A 27,230-nucleotide genomic window follows, 5' to 3' on the forward strand; every position below is an offset into this window, starting at 1 on the left:
CTTAACACTGTTCATTAAACATAACTACCTTTAAAATACTTTCTCAGATTTACGGCTGACAAAACACTGCCTCTTCACTTGATAAGAAGTACATTTTAAAATCTGTGAATTGTCAAACGATGAATAAATTATTTATGACAAAGAGAGAAGGTAATTGACCTTTGAATATTCTAGTGGAGTTGAAGGGTAAGTGTTAATAGTTAAAGGAGAATGAATTGTTTTTTTGGTGTTACGGGTGGGACACAATAGAAAACACAAGTAGGCTACGAACAATATGTAAAATGCCTTCTACCTTATAACTTAATTATGTACCATACTTGAATTGTTATCAAAGTGGCAAGTATAGATTGTTCACTCACAAGATAAGATAAAATTACAGAATCAGGGTAAGGGGTCTGACTGCCTTGCGTGAGACCAGTGTTCGATTCCCGAGGTAGATGATCTCAGGTGGGGATTTTTCCGACAGTGCCCCTGCATGAAAGTAGCTGTAGTGTAATGGGCACGTGGGAACAACCGCAGGAGCTGGATAGAAGCGACCGGAGCGTGGTGCTGATCACCACCTCCACAGACGGCCGAGATTATGAATATGTTGGGCCCTGCTCTTCACATCCCTCACGCGCCTTTATTGCATGTTGAAATGTCAATTGGGTAGTTGTACTCTTTGCCTTACATTTGTATACATAGAAATTCAGATCTCTATTTCCTCCTTTTTACGCAAGTGCGTAAAATATATTAATAGAAGGAGAGAAGTGGGAAGGGTTAATGGAGTTTACTTAATTTTTTTCCATTTTTTTCTCACCTCGGTGTTAGACCCATAAACTTCCTACGTCAGGTTCCAGGTTTTGATGCCGGCCTGGGTGTCCCTTCATCAATTGATTGATTGAGTTGGTGTTTTAAGTCCACTTTATGCACAGTGAGGCTAATCGGGACTGAACCTACAGTTTAAAGTGGGATCCGTACCACTATGTGCCTCCACCGGGTATCGAGCCCGGGACCCCTTGATTACAAGGCGACGACGTCATCAATTTATTGTATGGTCGGTCATTCCATGCCAATTCAACCAAAAAGAAATTGGGCTTTTGTAACAAATGATCTCAGATTTTGACGAAACTTGACACATTGAATCCTTCCATAGTGGTGAAACCACATACCTTTTTTGTCTCTAACTTATCTGTTTTCATCGCACCAAAACAAAAATTATATTTCACTAATTTATTGGCGTACTAAGATATGAATGTGATATGTTGTCACACTTTTTTCTGAATTCTTATTGTTTGGTTAACATTGTTGTGAAGTTTAAAAAGATTGAATAATGTATGAGGGAGATGAATGAGGGGGAGAGAATTATTTTTCCAAGACAGTGCAGCTCACACTTGGAGACTCTGGGAATGGAGGAAATGAATTGATCAATTGATTTGGTGTTTTAAGTCCACTTTATGCACAGTAAGGCTATTCGGGACCGGACGTAGAGTTTAAAGTGGGGTCCGAACCACTATGTGCCTCCACCGGGTAGCGAACCCAGGGACCCCTTGGTTACACTGCGCCATCGGGGAGGCCCCTGGAAGAAATGAAGAATCACTGAAAGTAAGAGGGGTTATAAGAATGAAACCAGACAAGTTAGAGAGAGAGAAAATAATGTGGTTTTGAGGGGAATCCTTCGGTGGATTGAAAAATACTCCAGATATCAAATCAGATTGGCACTACTATTTTCAGCGCTAATCTTCACGAGGGTAACTCTAGCTACGTGTGTCACCCCCTTTCAACACCCTTACTTTAGGGGTGCTACCGAGACGAGACAGAGACAAATAGAAATAAAAAAATCGTCCAAGTTTGAAATTTTCTGACTTACTCTAACGTGCCAAAAAGGGTAACGGAGATAATGTATGTGCTTTGGTGTCAGGAAAAAGAAAACCGCTTCCGTGGTTGAGCACGTTGATTTGTCGACTTTCGATCTCGTCATGCGAGATTTCGGGTTCGTATCCGGGCCTGTTCATGGTTATTTGCGAGTGTCCCATCATCAATTTAAACATCATTTATTGTCATCGTCGCGATTAGTCTAAAGATGCAGCAAAGCGACATAAAATGAGGGCAATAAAATTACAGATAGTTCAATTCATCAATATTATGTTGCAATTTGTATCTATTATCTCTAGTCCGATTGGCATGGCGTAGTGGTAATATAATCAAGGGGTCCCGGGTTCGATCTCCGTTGAAGGAACATTGCACAATGGTTTTGATCTCAGTTGAAACTGTGGGCCCAGTCTCGATTAGCTTAACCGAGCATAAAGTGAACTCATAAAGAGCCTTTGTCCTGGGACAAGATGGCCCCTCGATGGCGATGGCGTAGTGGTAATGTCGTCGCTTTGTAATCAAGGGTTTCCGCGTTCGATACTCGGTGGAGGCACACAGTGCTTCGGATCCCACTTTAAACTGTAGGTCCAGTCCCTATTAGCCTATCAGGTCGATTGTCTGTAACAGGTTGGCCTACAGTGTGATATCGATATATCGAAAACTATAATTTATCCCCTGACTCTCGGAAGCAGGCCAGCGCATAATTGCAGAGACGGGGAGAATGCAAGTGGGCGGAGCGAAGCTGTAGACGCTTGTGCGAAGGCTGGTATCTGCAGTCGCTTTTTCCCCTTCACGCAATCCCGTTCACTCGCACGTGTTCACTGGTCGAGTCACTACTTGCGCAGGGACTTGCTTTCGTTCTCGCCCCAGAGGTTCCCAGGACAGAGTATACAACAGCTGTAAAAATAAAATTTGACTGAGAGATCTACTAATACTAGCTTCTCGTGGAATTAGATTATCCCTAGTTGTCAGTCTGTGGTGTCCCTGTCAAGTAAACTAGCCGTTTTCACATACGTTTGGACAGTAAAATTGCGAATGAGAACTACAAATAATTAATACAGTGTTGCAAGCATTACTTGTTTTGGCTTGAAAAGTGTAATTGTCGTAGCTTAGAGAGTGAGTGTACGATTTCGTAAAAGATTAGGATTATCGAAACATATTTCAAAACGGCGTAGTGGCAACGTCGTCGCCTTGTAATCAAGGGGTTCCGGGTTCGATACCTGGTAATTAGAATAGTGGTTCGAATCCCTCTTTAAACTGCAAGTCCCGTCTCGATTAGCCTATCTATAGTGGACCTACATAAAATGGACTCAAAACTGAAACAATATGCAATGTTATTACATGAAGGAACATAATCTTTCGCGTTGGTCCCCTAGATAGCAGCACCTATGCAATATTTTTCGACATCCTCCACTATTTTAAAGTAATGATCCCAAAAATAATCTTTTGACTACTACTTCCGTAGCTTCATAGCTAACTAATAGCGTGATGTAAAAACAAAAAAACACATGCATCTGTAAAGACATACAAGATCAATTATAACTATCAATTTGCATTCAGAATGAAAATTTATCCGTTCTAATTTAGAATATGTCGAAATTAGACTTACCCTGTATTGTCCTAAACACTTGATCAGTGCGTGACCATGAATTTCCCGCTATTTTTTTTTCTGCAATAGCCTGACCTCCGAGGCTGAGTGGTTATCACAGCGCGCTACACTTCCAAGCGTCCCGGGTTCGAATATCGACCTAGGCATGTGTGTTCTTTGTAAGTGTCCCTTCATCAATGTCATCATATTATCACTGATACTTATCTTCACGATTAGCCAAAATGGTAGAAAAGCTAAGTAAAATAAACCAAGTCAATTACTACTGGCTTACAAAAATTAATGCTATGACGCATTTTTAAAATTTCTTTGCGTATTTCAGGACAGCACTGCATATTTTGTTCTTTCTGTGGTATAAATGAATAACAATTGTTTAATTTTAACATCGAAGAGAATTATTTTTAAAAAGCTTTCACGTGGAATACGCCGAGGGGGGGAAAGAGATATTGTAAGAAAACGAAGGAGAGGTAGAGATTATAATGTGGTAATATTATCAGAAATAGAAATGGGGGGGGAAGAGAGATACGGAGAATGAAAGACAAATATGGTAGGAGAAAATTGAAGATAGATAGAAGGGAGAAAGAGAGGGAAAACATGGAGACAGATAAAAAGATAGAGAGAGAAGGAAAGAGCGACGGAAAACAAGATAAGGGAGAGAGAAAGAAAGAGGAACGGAGAATAAGATAAGAGAGAAAGAGAGACAAAAAGATAGAGAGAAAATGAGAGAAAGAGAGAGTGATAGAAAGAAAAGACTGGTGAAGATAGCGAGCAAGACAAGAAATCAGATAGAGAGGAAGAAATTGCAAAGAGAGAAAGGAAGAGGAGAGGCAAGGAGTAAAATAACTTGGCAAGGCAACAGAAAAAACGAAGCAGAGGCAAAGAATGAAGGAAGTAAAAGAGAGAAAGAGAGAGAGAGAAAAATAGACAATGAGTGGAGACAAAGGAAACGAAAGTAGTTAGAGGGGAAGAATGACGAGAGACGAATAGAGATAGAATGTGCAGGAGACTAGAGAGAGAAATGAAAGAAAATGAGAACGAAACAAGGCACACAGTCACCCAAAGATGGAAAGAGACAAAAATAATAAAGAGGGAGATTAAGTGAAAGAAGAGGTGAGAATGACAACAAAGAAAAGAGGGATGGATATGGAGAGAGAGATGTAGAGGTGAAGAACTAGACAGATGCAGAGTGAGAGAGAGAGAAATAAGGAGAAAATGGAAAAGAATTAGAAGAGATGGTGGCACAGAAAAGTCGAAGTGACGGAAAGAGGACATAACAGAGAAAGAGATTAGATCATAGTAGGAGAAAGCTACGAAGGAAGAGAGTATAAAAGATGGGGAGGAAGATCTGGTATGGATAGACCTGCACCTAAAATATATCAATTTTGAAAATCGTTCGAGAAGTAAAATTATATACTGTGGACAGAAAAATGACCAATAGGTATAATTTTCTTCCCTTATTGTACATAAATACGTGCTCCTTTCGCCTTTATTTTCAGATCATTTGATTGATTTATCTTGAACGCTGTAATTGCATTTTGTTGGAAGACTGAGCACATACGAATGCCAGTCACCACATTTTAACACCACCCACATACATTTTTATTTCATATTTCAACCATATTTTCGCCACCTTGCCAACACATTCAGTCGTCTACTGAAAGATTTCAAGTCTGAAGGTTCCGTTTTAGATTTCTTGCCAGGCCCTGGGCGTTACAGTTGAGCGATATATCGTCCAGAAGATATATCGCAATATTGAAAAAAATATCATCCAGGATATATCATCACGATATTTGGCAATATATATATCGTGGTGGCGATATATCGTCACTATATTTTAGCGATATATATAATGTCAGCGATATATCGCCGATTTCACGATACGGTAAAGGAATCGTATCGTCTGTGACGCTATATTCTTAACGATATATCGCGATATCAAATTTCCGATATCGTCCATCCCTACTGGGCGTTCACTGCATTTACTTATTTCATCTGATCACAATTCATCCTCATCGACGCGATTAAACTAAAGAGGTAGAAAGGAAACGTTAAATAACTATGTAGAAACAAGAAAATTAAAAAAAACAGCTGTTTTTAAACCAAGAATGAACGAGTATTTCCCGAAACAATCTGTTTTGTCTGGAAATTATTGTTGTTTAGTGTTTTATGTAAAAGAAATTCCTCACAGATTCTGAAACTGCGGTTAAAAATACACGACATCTTGCTTAAAGAACATATGTAGTCACCCAATATCAGTCTTGCAGAGTCTTTATATGTATGCTATAGTGAAAATCGATTTTCAATGCATTATCGTGAAAGTAGTAATATTTTCATCCTTATTTTTGGAAATTTCACGCAATCTGACAGATGTGTTGTTCTTTTACGGATGCAGGAACACCACCGCTCTGCCGAACTCTCTTCAAGGCTGTGTATTGATCGGTGTCACTCGGGTAACCGACAAGGGACAGCACACTTTTTCAGAAACAAGACATCACCTGTACAGATATTTTTCTCATGTATTTTTTTTTCATGTATGTCATATTTTTTTGTAGACTTATCTACCTAGCTAGCAATATAAATTCTTGACAATAGCAAAATAGACCCAACATCGAATCCAAAATGTTTTACCCCGTCACGTGTCCTAAGTTCATGCGTCACTAGGAAAAAAAAAGAACCAAAAAAATCGCTCTCGCCACAAAGACAGAGCGTTTTCATTTTAAAAATCACAGACAAATGTGGAATGGTTTAGCACTTTTGTTGTCGCTTAAATTCTTGTATAAATCACTTTGTTAGCTAAGGTACTAGGAAGAAGTGCGTGTCGGCTTGTTTCACTGACACTGTTCTCACTGTCACCACAACACTTTACCACACTTCGGTTCTGTCGTCGTGCATTTGGAAGTACAGGTCGTTCGTTATGCCAGGGTCGGCCACCGTAGCGATGCTTACCTCGTCCTGTTGGGTTCTGTAAGATATTGCCGATGGGCGCCACCGGGGTAGGATCCGATGACTACATCGGTAGATGGCCAGCGTCGCCGCGATGCCGAGCCCCAGGGCGCTCACCGCAGCCGCCACGACGCTCGGTTTTCCGGAAGTCGGGAGTGGGTCCGGAAGTTCCAGCGCCGCGTCCTCAGGTACGTCGTCGGAGCTCCATCCGTCAGGGGCGGCCGTGGTGCTCGTTCCCGACGGGGGGTTGGTGGTGGTGGTGGTGGTGGTGGGTGACGCTGTGGAAGACGGGACTTGCATCGTTGGAGCTGGCTGGGTGGTCGTTTCCGGCGTCGAACTCCGAAACTCCGTCGAGGTGGGAATCGTCGTCGAAGCGCTGGTGGTTGTTGGCACTGATGTTGAGGTTGGCGTCGTCACCGTTGTTGTTGGCGGGAGCATGGTGGTCGTGAGTCCGAAATCACTCTCCTGGAGTCTCACGATCGGTTTGGAAGCGAGCTTTGGCGGCGTGGCGCACCGTACACTGTGGATCTGGAAGAACTGGACGTTGGCCTTCTTCATCCAGTGAGCAAACCATAGGACGGTGTAGTTGTCGCAGCTCCACGGGTTGTTCCCTAGCTTCACCAGGCGAAGCTGCGACAGAAGTTCGGGAAAGTCCGGCCTGAGGGTACTCAGATTGTTGTGCATAAGGTTGAGTTCACGCAAGGTGCGAAGCGCATGCAAGGCCTGGCTGCTGGACACCACGCGCCTCGCCAGTTCTGGACTGTCCAGCAACTCTAGGATCTCGAGTCGTGCCAGAGGGAGGAAAAGTTCGTCAGGGTCAGCCAGGGCCTCCCCGACGTGGGACAGTCGGAGCATCTTGAGGCGGGACAGGGAGGCGAAGGATCGTCCGCCGATCTCTTTAAGAGGGTTCTGGGAGAGATCGAGCGTTTCCAGGTTGGACAACTTCTCGAACGCCCTCCCGCCGACACTTTCCAACTTGTTCGCTTGCAAGTCCAAGTTTTTCAAGCTGGGTAACTCACAGAACGCACAATCTTCTATCGAACGGATCTGGTTCCGCTGCAGGAAGAGCTGCTCGAGTTTCGGCAGCCCCACCAGATCAAAGTTCCTGATCTCACGGAGGAGATTGTCCTCAAGGTACAGCGCACGTAAGCCTGGAGGTAAGGACCGCGGCACGGTGGTCAGTCTGTTCCCGTTCAGCCACAATCGCATGAGATACTCTAGTCTTCCCAGGGCGTCCTCCTCGATGTCGGTTATGAGGTTATCGTCCAGCACGAGCAAACCGAGATAAGGGTAGCTGTCGAGGTCGCCGCTTCGAACCTCCGTCAGGTTGTTCTTGGCCAGGCGGAGGTCACGGACGAACCGCGTGAGGGACTGGGGGACCCGGCTGAGCCCCACGTGCGAAACGTCCATGTACTGGAGCCTCGACCCGAAGAAGTCCAACCGCGAGAGCGTCACCAGGGGGTTGTTGCTGAGGATCAGGTGGGCGAGGTTCATGAGGTACTGGAAAGTGCCCACGTGGATGGCGGATATCGAGTTTGAGTCCAGGTTGAGGTACTGCACCTTGTGGAGACCCCTGAAGCATTCCTGGTCAAGGGTTCGAATCCTGTTCTCCCTCAGGTTCAGCTGCTCCACGTTGGAGAGGTTGAGGAACGCGTCTTCGAGCGACGAGACGAGGTTCGTCGAGAGGTCCAGGAACCGCAGCTTCTCTAGTCCCAGAAACGTCGCCTCGTCGAGGCTCTGGATGTTGTTCTGGCTGAGGTCCAGGTGCTGCAGCTCCCCCAGCGCGTGGAACGTCCCGTTGTCCACGTCCCGGACGCGACTGAGCTGCAGCACGAGCTCCGTGAGGTTCGGGAACCCGGCGAGATTCTCGGCTCGCAGCGTGTCCACGACGAAGTTCCTCAACTCCAGCCGGACGGCGTAGCGCGGGAGGGACTCGGGGAACCCCCACAGCTCGTCGCCGACGCAGCTCACGTACCGCGTCGCCTCGTCGCAGAAGCACGCGCTGGGACACGGGACGTTGCCCGCCACCGCGAGGCCGGCCGCCGTCAACAACCACGCCACGACACCCCACCGAGGGTACGGGGTTCGTTTCCTCACTCGCATGGCCGTCACATGTCTTTGTCACGCGTCGCCGTCTCGGTCCACACTGCCATGTCGTCGGCGGCGGAGCGCGGTTTGGTGTTTCCCCAGATCGGCGCCGTGGCGCATGCGCGTCTGGCTTAGTCACTCCGTCTCGGTGGTGCCAACCCTAGAATAATGTTGCTAAACTTAGCACGATTTGAACTTGAGATTGAATGAATGAATTAGGTTATTTTACGCCACCCTCCTCCCACTTTGAACTAATTGCGACGTTGAGGATGGTAAAAGGTCAAGTTCCCCGTGTGTATAGCAACGTGCCTTGAAGTCACATTCGTGGGGATAGGGCTCCACACAATTCTGGATCTCGGCCATTTTGGAAGGTGATGTGACCCTCAGGTACCCATTGAATTGAGGCTGGGTGATCCCCGAGCGGGGACAAGGTCGAAAAAACTCCCGAGATCACTCTCTCCGGGAATCGAACCCGGATTTCTCGCAAGCCAAACAGACGCCCTACCGACTTGACCACCGTGGCTGGCACAATTTGAACTGGATTGATTTATTGAATTAGGTTATTTTACGTCGCTTTTCTACCACTTTTGACTAATTGCGACGTTCAGAATGACATGACGATGACATTCAGCAATTGATGAATGGACATTAACAAAGAAAACCGGGAAATGTCAGGGAATTTTGCAGATCATCTGCGTATTTGGAGTCTGCAAGAAAACATAATGAACAAAGTGGATCATTTCCACTGCCGGATTCGGTTCTTGTGATCCCACTCCCCAAAAAGATTCAGTTCAGAAACTTGATAGTATTCTGATGTTTTCGTCAGGTAAGGAAAGTTGCTCTTAATTGGTGAAAGTGGGACGTGATGCGATGAATTGGACGTACGCTGATGACACTTCAGTGCAAAATATTTTATTTTTCATAGAATACTATTGTAGGTATTAATCATTTAGTGCATTTCCCACCTAATGACCGTGCATATTCATAATAATTAACGGACCTGTGTATTTGATCGAAAAACACAAGGTTTACAAGCGAAATATCATAATGATAATAATCATAGATATGGTTGTCCCCCGTGCATGTAGCACCGTGCCATGAAATCACATTTAGGAGATGTGGGGGTAGTGTCCTACACATTCTCGATTTCGGCCATTTTGAAGGTGATGTGATCAACACCACCCTTCGGCCACCTACCTCCCCCCCCCCCCCCGGGCCAAGGTACCCATTTATTTGAGGCTAGGTAAGCCCCGGAAAAATTTCGACCTTATATCATCCCACCAGGGAATCGAACCCGGGGCTTCCGCGTGTCGGCCAAACACCCTACCGACTAGACCACCGTGGCTCCTGAAAAAAAAAAGAAAATCGGACTGGAATGCCTGGAAATGTCAGGGAATTTCACAATAGAAAGAATCGTAGCAACCCTGTAGTTATATAATAATAAGAGGTCCTAGCCCAATTTAGTAGCATTTAGCATAATTTTACAGTTCAAGCAGCGCTTTTCGTAACTGAGGAGTTGGCAACGCTGATCTGTCTCTCTCTCTTTCGCTCGCCACTTCCAAAGATCTATCTGCAGCAGCCGGGAGAGGAAGAGACGCTAGGATGAGGAAGGATCCTTTCGTCGGAACGTTTGCAATGCCATCTACACGCTGCTTTCCGAAGCTCTGGCCTGGACGACACGTGGGACGCGCGTTGCTTTCCTCAGTTTCATATTGACCAAGGACGTCATTTGAATACCTCCGTCAATGAACGTGTTTCCATTCATTTTGTTTACGTACGGGCGGAATTTGAAATATTCCCAGGCACCTTCAGTGCATATTAACCTAGTACCTTGAAAAATGCTATCGGGAGAATACTTTAAAGCAGGGTGATAGAAAAGTACTTAAAGAGTATCACACATGAACCAAGCAACCGAAAGAAAACTGCTGCCAGTATTAAGACCTTGTTTGTAAATCAGTGTTACCAAGTCTTCTACAAACGTTTCCACGTAAGGGGTGACCCTTTACGAGGACACCCAAATGTCAACATCCCTTCCACGCTGTACACCCTAGACTGCATTTTGCAGGCTAACGAGGCTCTGGCGTCTGGACTCGCAGCCAGTATAATTCTCCACGGAGTCCGTGTTTGTCTTGTCCTAAGACAATATTTTGAGACGTGTGTTTTTACAGTGGTAGATAAGGTAGGGTAAACGCTCCCGTAGATATAGTATACATTTGGGGAATGTGGAATCTCGATCTCGGCCATTTTGGAGGTGATGTGATCTGCACCAAGCTCTGGATTTGCGCCTCGGTACCCATTGATTTGAGGCTTATTGAGCCCCAGAGCCGATTGTGTGCCCCTTTTTGGCTAACCTTAGACCACCCGCCCCGGGAATCGAACCCGGGTCTCCCACGCCATACCGACTAGACCACCATAATGGTAAAATTCAATAAATTTCTCATCTTTTAATTTAATGTATATTTTTAGTAGCCTGAACAATTTTGCAGCCCATCTTTCTAGACGAGACTCGGGTGAGACTTGCCCTTTCAAAATGAGATAGAGCTCTCCCTCCCCCCGTTCTCGTTCGATACCATCCCTACTATTGATTGATTGTTTGTCGACTTGCTTTCCTTCAAGAAATTTCAGCTGCTGCTGTTTGAGGCTACTCGTTAATATATCGCTGGTAAGAGCGTCGCATTTGGAAGGTTGCCGGTTCACACTCCGCTGTGGAAGTTCGTAATTTTTTTTTTGTATGGAACTAAAAGCCACCGGAGGATTACAGCTATAAAGTGCTTTACAGTTATGGTTCCCTTAAAGGCTTGTTAGCTGGTTGAGTCAGAACCTCAGCACCGAAGGTTCTGGTTTCGAACCTCTGTCTCGACAAGATATTTCTTTTCATTATGGCTGAGCCCATTCCCACCGATACCGATACGGGAAAATTGCAATGATTAGCCTATAAAACATTGATTAATATTAGTGTGTCAATATTCTTCTCCAATTATGTGGATCAATTCACAAATAAACTTGCTTTATAATATTTAAAAATTACATGAGAATATTAAAATAGATATTACGTATGTAAACACCTAAAAGGGTTGAGGAGCCAGGTGAGTGGAGAAGGTTACATAATTAACTGCATAACTTGTATTCATGTCCAGATATTATTAGAATGATTAAATCAAGAAGACTTAGGTGGGCAGTCCATGTGGCACGAATGGGAGAGGAAAAAGGAGTTTACGGGATTCTTGTTGGGAAGCCAGATTGTAAGAGACCATAAGGAAGGCCAAGACAAAGATGTGCAGATAACGTTGAGATGGACCTAAATGAAATCGGTAAGGATGGAAAAGAGTGGATGGATCTTGCTCGGGATGGGGACAGATGGAAGGAGTGTGTTGCGCAGCAATAAACCTTCTGGTTTAAGAAGGCTAGAGAGTTAGTTATTATGTAATCATAAAATACAGGTTTTCTTGCAAAATTGTGCAAAATCAAAAGAAATTTTCAATTTTCCATTATTTCCAGAATAATTTGACTACGGGAAAGTGGCGCGCGACATTTTTGCGGACTCAGTGAAATATCAAAATGCCCGAAAAGTATCGGCTGATTTCCGTAGATTAATTCCAACCGATACATCGACATCGGTATCGACTGAGCACTACTTTTTATTTATCCCTTCTCGTTCATTCTCATAGTCACTTTTAATTTAAATTCGAAGGCGACGCAAAGTACAGGCTGGACCCGGTGTCGAACCCGGATCTCTCGCTTGCATAACGTTTTGAATTTCGTTTGTGGTTTTATTATGAACTTGGAGGGTGGCTACATACACACCGGGAATTCTGCGTAGACGTGAAAAATTGCAATTTTTATTATTCCAAGTCCCATTGAGTTTATACATATTTATAAATGCCTTAAGGCATGTTATTCTCAGTATTTTGATCGAGGAAGGAAAAGAAAGCTACGTGAAAAATAAAACCGAATTCTCTGAATCCAATTACTTTATTAGTGTATTTTGCAGAACCATCTGACAGACGGAAGAGTATTGCAAGATAGAATATCTTGAAGTTGATTAGTTAAATGTGAGTCTGAAGTTGCTGTACAATTAAAAAAAAATCGTAGACGAGTATATCCCGTAACATTTGTGACGTGTGTTTGTAGATGTATATCGAGTCTGAGTATGTGAAATATTTTAAATACATATACCCTTAATTGAATTAGAATTTTTTTATACATTGTAATCAAAGAGATCCTTTATATTGTTAACATGTTTGCGTGTGTCTGTATGGATGCTTTGAGGCAGTAATACGTAAGGTTGAAGTAGAGAAAACATCTGCTTGTGGCCTTGAATATTTGGAAAGTTCCCGTCGAAAACAGGGAATTATATTTGAATTTCATCATGGTCCTATACTCTGTGCCGGAAATATGTGGAGCAAGACCGCGCATAAAGGTAGAGAAGGGGAGAAAGCGAGTGGGTGTAGCGAAGCAGGACGCGCTGCTCATAACAGCTACAGCGGCATTTTCCCTCCCTTTCATTGGTCGAGCCGCCTCACGTGACTACTAGCAAATATACTTATTTTCGGTCGCTTGCTCCAGAGATTCCCGGGATAGAGTAGCCACCCTGACTTACTCATATGTACAGTCACGGACAGTTCTGGGTTGTAACATTCCCATTAAACTTCAATGGAATTGTTCCAACCCAGAAGCGCCCGTGACTGTACGCCGTACCACACAATACTAGTGAAAGTTGTATTGTAGGAATATAAGCCTGTATCGACATTTTGTTGCAATCAGTAACGTTATCCTGTTGTGCCCCGTTGAGAAAGCATTCTGACGGCAAGCCGTCTGTGATCCCACACACTCAATGCCCTTGAACTCCACAGGGGGATAAAAAGTGCTGGCGTCATGTGTGAACATCCTGCTGAACACGATACGCCTGTTAAAAACAACCACCCAAGCATTATCACGTGTTGGCTACTGTTTCCAAAGCAAAATACCAGATAAACTGGAACGCGTTGATCTTAAATAACATATTTCCGCTCTCCGCAGCAGAGGATCCCGGGTTCGAACCTCGAGTAAAGCCCGAATTTCGTTCTGAATTCCTATTCTGTTCCTGTGATTAAATTCGTATGTCTCAGGGTACAACAATCATTATAGTGTAAATTCTATTGGCGTGCCTCTCCGTGGCATAGTGGTAACGTCGTTTGTAATCGAGAAGTCCGGTGTTCGATACCTGGTGGAGCCACATAGTGTTTCGGATCCCACTTTAAACTTCTGATCCAGTATCTATTAGTCTGTCTGTGCATAAAGTGTACTTAAGACAAAATCTTTAAAAAATCGTATTTCGATTATTGATGTCTATTGTACTGAAAGATATCTGTCTCGTATCCAATCTCGAAATACGTACATAGCGCTAGAATAAGCAACATACAAAGTAGAGTACTGCATGGGACCACTTTCGCTCGCTCGCTTGTACTCTTTCGAGTCTCCCACGCTCGTGCGTGTACAATGGAATATAATTTTAATGTGATGATAATCGTAGACTCGTACATATAAATTATCCGCCTTGGTAGTTTCAGCCCACAATCATCTATTTCATTTTCATATATCACTCTGTCTTGGTAAGATAGATGAAACTGTCTTTTAACATGAAGGTGATTACTATGTTTACTTAACCCGGGAGAACGCGCGCGGCGACATCTTATTTGAGGAGGCGCGCAAGTCAAATTGACCGCCCTTGAATATTTAGGTCTATTGGATTTGTATATTTTTTTTATTTTTAATGCAATAAATAAAACTGGTGATAGTTTTTAAATAAAATGTTTTTTTCTCTATTTTTGTAAGAATATAATAGGCAAAAGAAATACGATTTTACAAAAGTTTAATAGGTAATTAATTGTTCTTGTTCATTTTTATTGTAAGAATACAATGTAATTATAAAACAAACATAAGTTTGATGCAAAGGTTTTAGAGAGAACAAAATTATGATACTAAAGCATATTGCCTATATTTTCTACGTTTACTACTCCAGTTTTTTTTTTTTAATTTACCTAATTTCAACTCTTTACTCCACTTCATCGCCATCAAGAAATTTCATTTGCACATTCCACACATTAAAAAAAATATGTTTTCACGGTAGTGAACAATGGATGCATTTTCTTTCTTTTTCTGATTCATATTTTTCATCACCAGAGGTGTCACCTTACTGTTTCAAATTGCCTTAAAAGTTCTTTATCACATTGTTCCTCCTTCTCGAAGCCTATGAATTCTATCGTCTTCCTCCGAGTTCATAATTATAGGGGAACATCCATTAAAGATCTATAACACGAGAAAGCGCGCGCGGTCAAAAGCACCACAGATGAAACAACTTTAATTTCACTAAGTCTTTCTCTTCACGGTTCATACTTGAGGGCCTACTACCACAGACAAATGACGGTTATACGTTTACTATTGGGCTTCGAGCGTATTTCGCTCGTTTTGCCTGTTCAAGCGTTATTCGCTCGAGCGAAGAAGCTCTCGATTCCGTACGCTCTCTAGCGTCGTCCGTGAGAACTATTTGGCGCTCGAGCGAAATCCTCTTGCTGCAGCACTCTAATATAAAGCGTGTCACTGCGCATACATTTACGGTGTGTAGAGATCATTAAGGAAACCACCTTTTTATCAAAGTGTTCGTTTGACGCGTCTCGTTTCGAATCTACGAAGTCTTGACGAATTTCTTTTTATACCGATCGTATGCAACCACGCTGCACCCTTTCCATTAATGGATTGCCGTTGCAATTACAATTCAAAAAATATATAATCTATCTATAAGTAGAAAATAAATTTTGATTTTCAAGTATCGTACGTTTACCAAAGTCTCGAAAGGGATCGAGAATCTCGGACATTTCGAGTACTTAGACGAGACCGAGATTGGTCTTGTGCCTGCAGCACCCAAGAAAGCAGAACGGGAGCATGTGCGTGTGAATGTGTATCCCCTACCGCGAGTCAAAGTGTAAGGTCCATGAGTCAATGTCGTTCGACGTGTGTACTGGGTAGTCACAATTAAAGTTGCCCTCTGGTGCCACTTTGAAGCAACACATTGCGTTGAAACTTGATATAAAGGCTATGGAGACCATTGGGAAGCAAATGCTGACGAGAAAAGAAATATTTCAAATTTTCACCACCAGGTCGATATGTGGCGTTGAAATCTGGTGCACAGTGAACAACATCTCGGGAAAAGCTTCGTGCGACCATTGATCACACTCTGTTGCGCTTCCGAAGCGTCTTTCACATTGACAGGGCGCATGTTGATCACTTCTATACCGGTGTAACCTCAAATTACTCGTTGTTACTTCAGCGCCACATTTGCACCTGGTGGTAAAAATTTGAACTATTTTTCTCATCATAATTAGTTTTCCTATGGTCTCCATAACATCTATTTCAAGTTTCACCGCAATCCCTTGCTTCGACCAAGCTCCAGGTGGTCTGAGTAGGAAACAATTAATTCTAAGCGCCACATTTCCACCTGGTGGTGAAAATTTGAACTATATTTGTTTTTTTTCGTCAGCATTCGCTTCCCCATGGTCTCCACAGCCTATATACACCACGTTTTAGCGCAATCCGTTGCTTTCAAAGGACTCGAAGTTGGGAAACTTTAATTATGGTTAGCCAGTACGATTTTGAAACTTTTAGAGTTGGTAACACTGACGGAGAACTTTTTGCTGTGGAAGGGGGGGATGGGTTTACATGTCCGTCGTAAATTATCCATAACCTTGTTTCCGAATGACGTGCAATTCACCTAAAGACATATAACATTTAAATTGCCTTACGGTGCCTCATTGGGGAAACAGCGATGTCAAACAATGTTTTAAGCTCAAAAACATGTTGCGCCACCACTGCGAAAACCCTCGTCTTCCAGGTGAACGAGTTTCCAACATGCATTCATATTAATACAGGCCACAGTGTAACAAAATTGACTGCAAAAAATAAAAAAAAAAGCAGGGCTTCCCCATATTTAGCTCGCGGGGAGAAAAAATTTAATAAAATACACTCATCCCACCTTTGTGTTTCCAAACAGCGCTCATTAATTTTTCAAACTATTATTCTTTCGGTCGAGAGAAGCGAGGACGTTGTCATGGCGACTAATACGTGTAAATCATGCATGGAAAAATTAAACATGATACTCCCTACATCCCCTTTCCTTCTCTCCAACCACCCCGCTGTAACTTTTGATGTGGTTTTGCCCGACTGTCGTTCATCCCCTCGCCCCCTTTCAACCCCTAATGCGGTAAAGTTTATTTACTACAGATCTGTTGGGGTACTTGGGTGGTTTATGGGAATGGTATACGAACGATTTTCGTATTCTCTCGTTCTCTTCTCGGATTGTAAATGCCTGCCTCGTTCTCGTTATGTTAGGGCAGTAGTCAAGGGAAAGGGTTGTTAAAGGTCCAGTAATTGTAAATAAATTCAATTCCGGTCCAGAAGAGAAAATCAGCAGGCGTAAATGGGTTCTGGACCGTAAATAACCTATTTATCTGTAAAGTATTTCAATTCGGTCCATGAACCTTTTTTCCGACTCAATTTAAATTCGGTCCAGGAACCTTTTTTCTGACTCAATTTAAATTCGGTCCATGAACCTTTTTTCCGACTCAATTTCAATTCGGTCCATGAACCTTTTTTCCGACTCAATTTCAATTCGGTCCATGAACCTTTTTTCCGACTCAATTTAAATTCGGTCCAGGAACCTTTTTTCCGACTCAATTTAAATTCGGTCCAGGAACCTTTTTTCCGACTCAATTTAAATTCGGTCCAGGAACCTTTTTTCCGACTCAATTTAAATTCGGTCCAGGAACCTTTTTTCCGACTCAATTTAAATTCGGTCCAGGAACCTTTTTTCCGACTCAATTTAAATTCGGTCCACAGGAACCTTTTTTCCGACTCAATTTAAATTCGGTCCACAGGAACCTTTTTTCCGACTCAATTTAAATTCGGTCCACAGGAACCTTTTTTCCGACTCAATTTAAATTCGGTCCACAGGAACCTTTTTTCCGACTCAATTTAAATTCGGTCCACAGGAACCTTTTTTCCGACTCAATTTAAATTCGGTCCAGGAACCTTTTTTCCGACTCAATTTAAATTCGGTCCAGGAACCTTTTTTCCGACTCAATTTAAATTCGGTCCACAGGAACCTTTTTTGCGATTCAATTTAAATTCGGTCCAGGAACCTTTTTTCCGACTCAATTTAAATTCGGTCCAGGAACCTTTTTTCCGACTCAATTTAAATTCGGTCCAGGAACCTTTTTTCCGACTCAATTTAAATTCGGTCCACAGGAACCTTTTTTGCGACTCAATTTAAATTCGGTCCACAGGAACCTTTTTTCCGACTCAATTTAAATTCGGTCCACAGGAACCTTTTTTCCGACTCAATTTAAATTCGGTCCACAGGAACCTTTTTTCCGACTCAATTTAAATTCGGTCCACAGGAACCTTTTTTCCGACTCAATTTAAATTCGGTCCACAGGAACCTTTTTTCCGACTCAATTTAAATTCGGTCCACAGGAACCTTTTTTCCGACTCAATTTAAATTCGGTCCACAGGAACCTTTTTTCCGACTCAATTTAAATTCGGTCCACAGGAACCTTTTTTCCGACTCAATTTAAATTCGGTCCAGGAACCTTTTTTCCGACTCAATTTAAATTCGGTCCAGGAACCTTTTTTCCGACTCAATTTAAATTCGGTCCAGGAACCTTTTTTGCGATTCAATTTAAATTCGGTCCAGGAACCTTTTTTCCGACTCAATTTAAATTCGGTCCAGGAACCTTTTTTCCGACTCAATTTAAATTCGGTCCAGGAACCTTTTTTCCGACTCAATTTAAATTCGGTCCACAGGAACCTTTTTTGCGACTCAATTTAAATTCGGTCCAGGAACCTTTTTTCCGACTCAATTTAAATTCGGTCCAGGAACCTTTTTTCCGACTCAATTTAAATTTGGTCCAGGAACCTTTTTTCCGACTCAATTTAAATTCGGTCCAGGAACCTTTTTTCCGACTCAATTTAAATTCGGTCCAGGAACCTTTTTTTCGACTCAATTTAAATTCGGTCCAGGAACCTTTTTTCCGACTCAATTTAAATTCGGTCCAGGAACCTTTTTTCCGACTCAATTTAAATTCGGTCCAGGAACCTTTTTTCCGACTCAATTTAAATTCGGTCCAGGAACCTTTTTTCCGACTCAATTTAAATTCGGTTCACAGGAACCTTTTTTCCGACTCAATTTAAATTCGGTCCAGGAACCTTTTTTCCGACTCAATTTAAATTCGGTCCAGGAACCTTTTTTCCGACTCAATTTAAATTCGGTCCAGGAACCTTTTTTCCGACTCAATTTAAATTCGGTCCAGGAACCTTTTTTCCGACTCAATTTAAATTCGGTCCAGGAACCTTTTTTCCGACTCAATTTAAATTCGGTCCAGGAACCTTTTTTCCGACTCAATTTAAATTCGGTCCAGGAACCTTTTTTCCGACTCAATTTAAATTCGGTCCACAGGAACCTTTTTTCCGACTCAATTTAAATTCGGTCCAGGAACCTTTTTTCCGACTCAATTTAAATTCGGTCCAGGAACCTTTTTTCCGACTCAATTTAAATTCGGTCCACAGGAACCTTTTTTCCGACTCAATTTAAATTCGGTCCACAGGAACCTTTTTTCCGACTCAATTTAAATTCGGTCCACAGGAACCTTTTTTCCGACTCAATTTAAATTCGGTCCACAGGAACCTTTTTTCCGACTCAATTTAAATTCGGTCCACAGGAACCTTTTTTCCGACTCAATTTAAATTCGGTCCACAGGAACCTTTTTTCCGACTCAATTTAAATTCGGTCCACAGGAACCTTTTTTCCGACTCAATTTAAATTCGGTTCACAGGAACCTTTTTTCCGACTCAATTTAAATTCGGTCCAGGAACCTTTTTTCCGACTCAATTTAAATTCGGTCCAGGAACCTTTTTTCCGACTCAATTTAAATTCGGTCCAGGAACCTTTTTTCCGACTCAATTTAAATTCGGTCCAGGAACCTTTTTTCCGACTCAATTTAAATTCGGTCCAGGAACCTTTTTTCCGACTCAATTTAAATTCGGTCCAGGAACCTTTTTTCCGACTCAATTTAAATTCGGTCCAGGAACCTTTTTTCCGACTCAATTTAAATTCGGTTCACAGGAACCTTTTTTCCGACTCAATTTAAATTCGGTCCAGGAACCTTTTTTCCGACTCAATTTAAATTCGGTCCAGGAACCTTTTTTCCGACTCAATTTAAATTCGGTCCAGGAACCTTTTTTCCGACTCAATTTAAATTCGGTCCAGGAACCTTTTTTCCGACTCAATTTAAATTCGGTCCAGGAACCTTTTTTCCGACTCAATTTAAATTCGGTCCAGGAACCTTTTTTCCGACTCAATTTAAATTCGGTCCAGGAACCTTTTTTCCGACTCAATTTAAATTCGGTCCAGGAACCTTTTTTCCGACTCAATTTAAATTCGGTCCAGGAACCTTTTTTCCGACTCAATTTAAATTCGGTCCAGGAACCTTTTTTCCGACTCAATTTAAATTCGGTCCAGGAACCTTTTTTCCGACTCAATTTAAATTCGGTCCAGGAACCTTTTTTCCGACTCAATTTAAATTCGGTCCAGGAACCTTTTTTCCGACTCAATTTAAATTCGGTCCAGGAACCTTTTTTCCGACTCAATGGACAGGGGCATCACCGTACTAATAGACAAAAAGGCCCACTGTTGACACAGTGTGGGCTGCATACTATTGTCTAAAATGTCCTCGTAAACCACTGTTCATGTTGCCATTGACAAAAATTAATGGCCCGAGACCATGACACTACCGCCACGTTCACTTGGGTGTCCGGTGACTTTTGGCTATATAGTGTATGTGTGAAATCGTTCAATTTTCTTCTGGAAAATTCCTGTACCTATATTTGGCTGATATTGGTTTGAATGTAATGTCCATAATTTTAAGAAGATTTACTTCTCAGGTTCGTCCATTTGTAAATGTGTGTGATATAGGTATCTGAATTGGAAACACCAATTTGCAAGTCTCCTATGCTATTGCTAGCAGTAGGGGAAATCTATACCTCCTTAGGTTGTCTTACTCGTAACTCCAGTTAACCTTTTTTTGCCCATGCTTCAACCAGTTATTTCTGCATCGTATTCAGTCTTCAGATGCCTCTATTATGGATTTTTTTTTTCGTCTTGCGATCCACCTTCCTCCTCGGAATTTCTCAAATATTGCTTCATGCGTTCAGGATTGAAGCCTAGGGAATACAAATCATCGAGTCGGCAGATGGGATACATCTCTTGTCAGCAATTTTCTTCTCGCCAAGATCTTCCTCTCCTTGGAGACGGACAAAATATTCTGCTTTGAGGAAACCGACTCGTCGTCAAGGCAATTCTGATTGGAGGCTGCATGGGTTTTCACTGTAATGACTAGAGTCTGGATTATTATGCATAGGGCCCAGTGTGAGAATTACCGGGGGGGCACCCCCACCCCAATTTTTTTATCCATGCCAGGGATGTTTAAGAGCCGCGGTGGTCTGGTCGATAGGGAGTGTGACTTCCACGCGGGAGACCTGTATTCGATTCCAGGGGTGGGTCTTGTCTTCTCATAAACTGGCTCTAGGGCTCACCCAGCCACAAAGCAATGGTTACCTGGGGACAACCCTTGGGGATAAAGACAGCCTTGATCACATCACCTCCAAAATGGCCGAGATCGAGAATGTCTTAGGCCCTACCCCCCACGTTCCCTAAATGTGTATTCATGGCACGGTGCTATATGAACGGGGAATGTTACCTTTTACCTTACCAGGGATGTTTGTATCCCCCCCCAAACAAAATGTAATGAAAGCATATCCCATTCTCTAACTATGTAAGAATCAATTGAAAAATCATTATTGTCCATTAATGGTCCAATCATTTCCCTCTCTAAAAGTATGCAGCCTTGTGGACTAATATCATCATTCTTCATTTGACCAACCGAGCCGAGCCGAGACAACAGCAGGCTGTTTTCCACTTAAGTTTTCAGGTCATAGTGCTGATATTTTACATATATTAAAATGTTAAACTTGTAGGTGGGTTAGATGCACGTTTAGTTTGAACTTGGCAATAAAAATGGTTAATTTTTCAGTGTTACTAGTTCAATAGGCCTTTTTGTGTACGTGTTTGGATTTTCTTAGAATGTAAATACAAGTCTGTCCCTAAAGTAATGAGACAATTTTTCGTGGGCCAGTTAGATGGGTCGGGGGATGAATCTATTGGGCAAGGTGGTTGGTGGAGGATGTCAGGTATACAATCTGATACAACTCAGTTGCGTCTGAGCTGTTCCAGCGTTGGATCGCGAGCAAAGTGAGGAGATGTTTATAACTCCATTAAGCCTTGTTTCCATGATTATGAAAAACTAAATATGCTGACCAAGGCAGTAATTTATTTTATTAAAAACACTGCCTTGGTCAGCATATTTAGTTTTTCAGGAGATGTTTGTGTCGCGTCACGGTCGAAAATGCAGCGCAGTTTCGATCAGCGGTACGTGATAAAACATAAAAACAGGCAACATTTTTTATTAAATTTTGGACTCACAAAAAGACATTTTCTAAACTTTTAACTTATTATTTTAAAATTTTATACCTATTTTTACCTAAATAACACTATTTATACTATTCAGGCAACATTTTTTATTAAATTTTGGACTCACAAAGATATTTTTACAACTTTTTAACTTATTATTTTACAATTTTATACCTATTTTTAACCTAAATAACACTATTTATACTATTCAGGAAAGATTTTTAGTTATATTTTCGACACACAAAGTGTGTGTTCTCAACTTTTATCTGTTTATTTCACAAGTTTAGGCTTATTTTTACCAAAATAACACAATTCAATCTGTTCAGGAAAGACTTTTAGTTATATTTTCGACACACTAAGTGTGTGTTCTCAACTTCTATCTGTTTATTAGGCTTATTATTACTCAAATAACACAATTTCATCTGTTCAGGCAACATTTTTTATTAAATTTTGGACTCACAAAGATATTTTTACAACTTTTTAACTTATTATTTTAAAATTTTATACCTATTTTTACCTAAATAACACTATTTATACTATTCAGGAAAGAGTTTTAGGTATATTTTCGACACACAAAGTGTGTGTTCTCAACTTTTATCTGTTTATTTCACAAGTTTATTCTAATATTTACTCAAATAACACGATTTGAACGTGTTTTTATTACATTTTGGACACACACACACACACTTACACACTTGCACAGACACATACACACATACACACACACACACACACACACTTACACAGACACACACATACACACACACACACACACACACACACACACACACACACACACACACACACACACACACACACACACACACACACACACACACACACACACAGAGAGAGAGAGAGAGAGAGAGAGAGAGAGAGAGAGAGAGAGAGAGAGAGAGATGTTTTTCCAAGTTTACAGGATTATTCTCCACGTTTACTCAAATAACACAATTCAAATGTGTTTTGAATTAAATTTTGTACACACGAAGTGTGTTTCGTCAAGTTTTACCCTTTATTTTTCAATTTTATGCTTATTTTACCAAAGTAAGACCTCTTAGTCTATTCAAGAAAGAGTTTTCAATTATATTTTGGATGCAAAAGTATGTTTTGGCAAGTTCTACCCTTTTATTTTACAAGTTTAGGCTTATTATTACTCAAATAACAACGAAAGTTTGTTTATTTTAGAGTTTTCTGAGTATTTTGTTACTGTTGTACTAGGTAAAAGTTTTCTAAATATATCAGATAGGGCTCTGTATATTTTTGTTTTTGCTATTTTGGAGATGATGCGATGAGATCAGCACCACTCTTCATCTGCTTTTTTATTTTATGTACCCTAATATTATTTTGAGGCTTAGTGAATTCTAGAGCCTATTTATGCAGGAGAGAGGGCTTGAAAATTTTGATCTCAGATAACCCACAACTATTTGTCAGAGTATTTTAAAGGATATTTTATACTTATTATGGGCCACTAGAATATCTAAGCTTGCTTAATTTTAATGCCTGTAACGCTGTTATTGTATTTCTAGCTAAGGCTTACTGGATAAAGTACACGAAATGTTTAACATTTCGACTATTTGCCAAATTTTTTGTGTAACGAAAATTATTGTGTGTCTATAAAGACTGAAATCCTTTTACCGAGAGGTCCACAACTGGACGCTTACCAACATTGTTTCTTTTTTTTTTTTTTTAAATATAACCATTTATCAATATATTGACAATTCACAGGACAAGACGAAGTTCACACACGACTGACTATATGAACCATAGGTCCACTTGCTAAACTTTTTTCTATGCTAGAAGAATAATTTAGCCTTATAGCCTTTTTCAAGGTATTTTTGAAGTATTACTGGTGTTTGGGTGCATCAACACTTGGGTTATTTCCATTTGGTTTATTATACGAGGCTACAATCACTATCTGAACACTGAAATCCTCAGATTGAAACTTAAAGCTTAGGCTGTAACTAGGGACTTAGTATGTATATCGACAATTTATAGGACAACACGAACCTTACAAAGGATTGTAGGTGACGTAGGACCAGACGCCAGAGCTTTGTTAATCTGCAAGAAGCACTTACAGCTAATATTACGAGGAAATGAGGTTGATTTTTACTGTTTCACAAGAATGCTATCTTTTATACACCCAATATTTGCTTTTTCAAGTAACTACATGTGCCAGAAGCACTTACAGGCCAACTCTAACTAGACTTCGACTTATTTTATATCAGGTGCTAAATTTATAAAGAACTATGATTGTGTATATTTTTGAGGAAGTACGCAAAAGCAGATTACCCGATTAAAGTATCTGAAAAACAGATTTTTCTATGTAAGTATATTTTAATGACTGGATTATTTAACAGATCAAACAGGAAGACTGCAAAATTCATTAAATGTAGTTCTATCGTATAGGTGGTTTCAGAGATATGAAAAGAACAAATATAAGATTTCGCTTTTTTTGCTTCTGAGGCTAATCGCGACGCTAAGGGTAAATGGCGAGGAAATGTAACGGAGGAGAAACAGTCCCAAACGTTATGGGCTGCATGTAAGTTAATACCACAGAGATATTACAGTAGGTGTAGGTTCTACCACCAGAACATTTCTATAATACTGGTTATGCTGTACTGTTAGCTAAAGATGCTGATATTTGAGAAACTTAAAAGCTTATTTGCAAAATTTTAGATAAATAATAATCTGTTAGACTGTAAACATATTTTATATCCATTCTGCAAAAGATCCGATGACAAAATTTAAAAATTGTTATCGCCCAGACAGAGACTCGAACCCTGGACAGATAGGTTAAAAGCCTAACGCTATACCAACTAAGCTATCTGGTCACAAGGTATTCTTTTCTTGAAAAGTTAGTTATGTTAAGAAATATATTGAAACACTTGAGAACACTCTTGGTCTGGTTCGACAGAGAAGGAGACAACATTTCCAAATTTTTACAGACTGGGTGTATTTTTCCACTACAGAGGCCTTCACTAATTCGAAATTCTAAAGTTCAGCTACCTTCCAAAATTGAGGTAAAGATTGTGTTTGGCGAGATTAACAAGTTACAATTATATCCAGCTAAAACTCTCAGATTTACTGTACTACCCAAGGTTTAGTAACATTTTCTTCATTTTAGTACAAATACCAAAGAAATAGGTATATTTTATTTATAATTTGACAAAATGTACTAGTATTTAATTCACAAAGTTAGGTAAAAAGCAGTATTTAAAAAAATATTGTTACTGCCTTCAAATTTTATGTTATTTAGCCACTAACAACTGGTTTACACTGCTTGGCATTCTTTAAATAGGAAAAGAAGAAATTATTTGTTTATTATTTTTACTTTATATTTATTTAAGAAAACAATTCTACACTTTAACTTAATTTTAACAAATTGTTACTAATTTATATATCAAAGTTATGTTATTTAGACTGCATAAAGGCGTATAAAGTTAATATTTGTACTTATCAGTTCAACTAACAATTATATTTTACACACAAAAGATACAGTTAAATTACTTGAATCAGAGAATAATATTTTACAGTAATTGATTCATTCAGCACTAGTCAGTACTTTTATGCATCAGAAAGTTTTCTTAATTTTCTATTACGCATGCTATTTTGGGCTATTCTTAAAATGTATTTCTAGGGCAAACTGGTTTAATTTTCTGCTTATAATGCAAAGTTGACAGTTTTCGCACAATGCATTGTACATTTGTTATATTCTCTACGTACAATCCAAATATTATGCTTATTTAATGTATAACTAACTAACTCTCTACCCTTCTTAAACCCGAAGTTTCATGGCTGCAGCAACACATGCCTTTCATCTGTCCCTGTCCTGAGCAAGATCTATATACTCCTTTCCTTCCCCACCAATTTCCTTTAGGTCCATCTCTACATTATCCCTCCATCTTTGTTTTGGTCTTCCTATTGATCTTTTACCATCAGGTTTCCCAACAAGAATCCTGTATACTCTTCTTTCCTCTCCCATTCGTACCACATGATCTACACACCTAAGTCTTCTTGATTTAATCATTCTAATAATATCTGGACATGAATACAAACTATGTACTTCTAATTTATGTAACCTTCTCCACTCATTTGTCTCCTCATCTGTTTTAGGCCCAAATGTTTTCCTAAGGATCTTATTTTCAAATAGTCTCAATTTATGTTCCTTTTTTCAATCTAAGGGACCAGGTTTATTTACTGTATTTAACTTTTATTTTTTGTAATTAACAAAAATTAAAAGGTTATACTGTAGTTATTATATCTTTTTCTATCAGCTTATTTTGAAATTAATATTATTAGTTATAGTCTTTGATTTATAACTATATTGCTTTTTTATCAATTTATCTAAGAGTACACGCAGACAAACACATGTGTACACACATTTATGTAAATAGATATGCCTTTTTTCAATATTTTAGTATGAAGATTGCACTTTAGCTATTTAAGCAAGGGTAGGAAAGGTAGGATTTCTGAGAATTTGTTGCAGGATTTTGTTGTCCAAGTATAGATGAGAACTGAGCTGGGAGACTGTTTTGAACATTTTCATGAGAGTTTGCATGTGAACTGTATGCAAATTGAGCACTATTGACTGTGCATGCTTCTAAGTTTTGCTGTTATTTCACATCAACTTTGTGAGACTGTAGACAGTTTTCCTATTTCAAGTAGTTTTTATTGATTGTATTTGTATATGTTTTGGGGACTTAGCAGTTTTATGTTATGAGGCAGTTTCTTGTAGAATATTTTTACCGGATTGTTTTGAGATATTGAGTGTCTGCTGTTTTACTTGTAATTATTTTCCTTCTTGTGTTGTGTATTTGACTATATTTTGTCCAAGTTCGTAGTATTTAGAATAATTGTTATTGACTTGTAGATGTAGGGAGTAATAATCCTTTGCAAGATGCTCTATACTTTAGTCTGAACATTATTCTTAGTGTTCACTTTTGAAGCCTTAGTATTCTGGTAGTATTATTAATTTAGAGGTAAATTAGGCTGAAATGTAGGCATTTTTCTGATACATTATACTCACTTAGTTGTTTCAGCAGGTAGAAGTTGCATGATGGTTTACTGCTGATGATGTTAATTTGCTCTTCTTATGTACTACGTATGATGTAGCTTACTTGAGTAATTAGAATTTTCTACTGAAAAAAGGATTGCTTTTCTATTTTATTCTTATGTTGTTGAGTT

The 27,230-nt window shown here is 40.4% G+C and overlaps 2 protein-coding genes across 2 annotated transcripts in view; one reads left to right on the forward strand and one right to left on the reverse strand.

The window, feature by feature from the left end:
• Positions 1 to 27,230, forward strand: part of timeout (circadian regulator timeout) — a 318,577-nt gene that overhangs the window by 102,903 nt on the left and 188,444 nt on the right. The gene's annotated exons all lie outside the window — the stretch shown is intronic.
• Positions 5,956 to 8,539, reverse strand: LOC145992418 (uncharacterized). Its single transcript, XM_083128806.1, has one exon. The coding sequence runs from the start codon at positions 8,501 to 8,503 to the stop codon at positions 6,320 to 6,322; it is 2,184 nt and encodes a 727-aa protein (XP_082984932.1). The 5' UTR covers positions 8,504 to 8,539; the 3' UTR covers positions 5,956 to 6,319.

The sequence above is a fragment of the Lepisma saccharinum genome, chromosome 1, assembly GCF_977018435.1.
Source record: "Lepisma saccharinum chromosome 1, izLepSacc3.1, whole genome shotgun sequence".
Taxonomy (NCBI): Eukaryota; Metazoa; Arthropoda; class Insecta; order Zygentoma; family Lepismatidae; genus Lepisma; species Lepisma saccharinum.

Coding starts and splice junctions, on each gene's coding strand:
- LOC145992418 (XM_083128806.1), bottom strand. CDS start 8,503: ATGCGAGTGAGGAAACGAACCCCGTACCCTCGGTGGGGTGTCGTGGCG.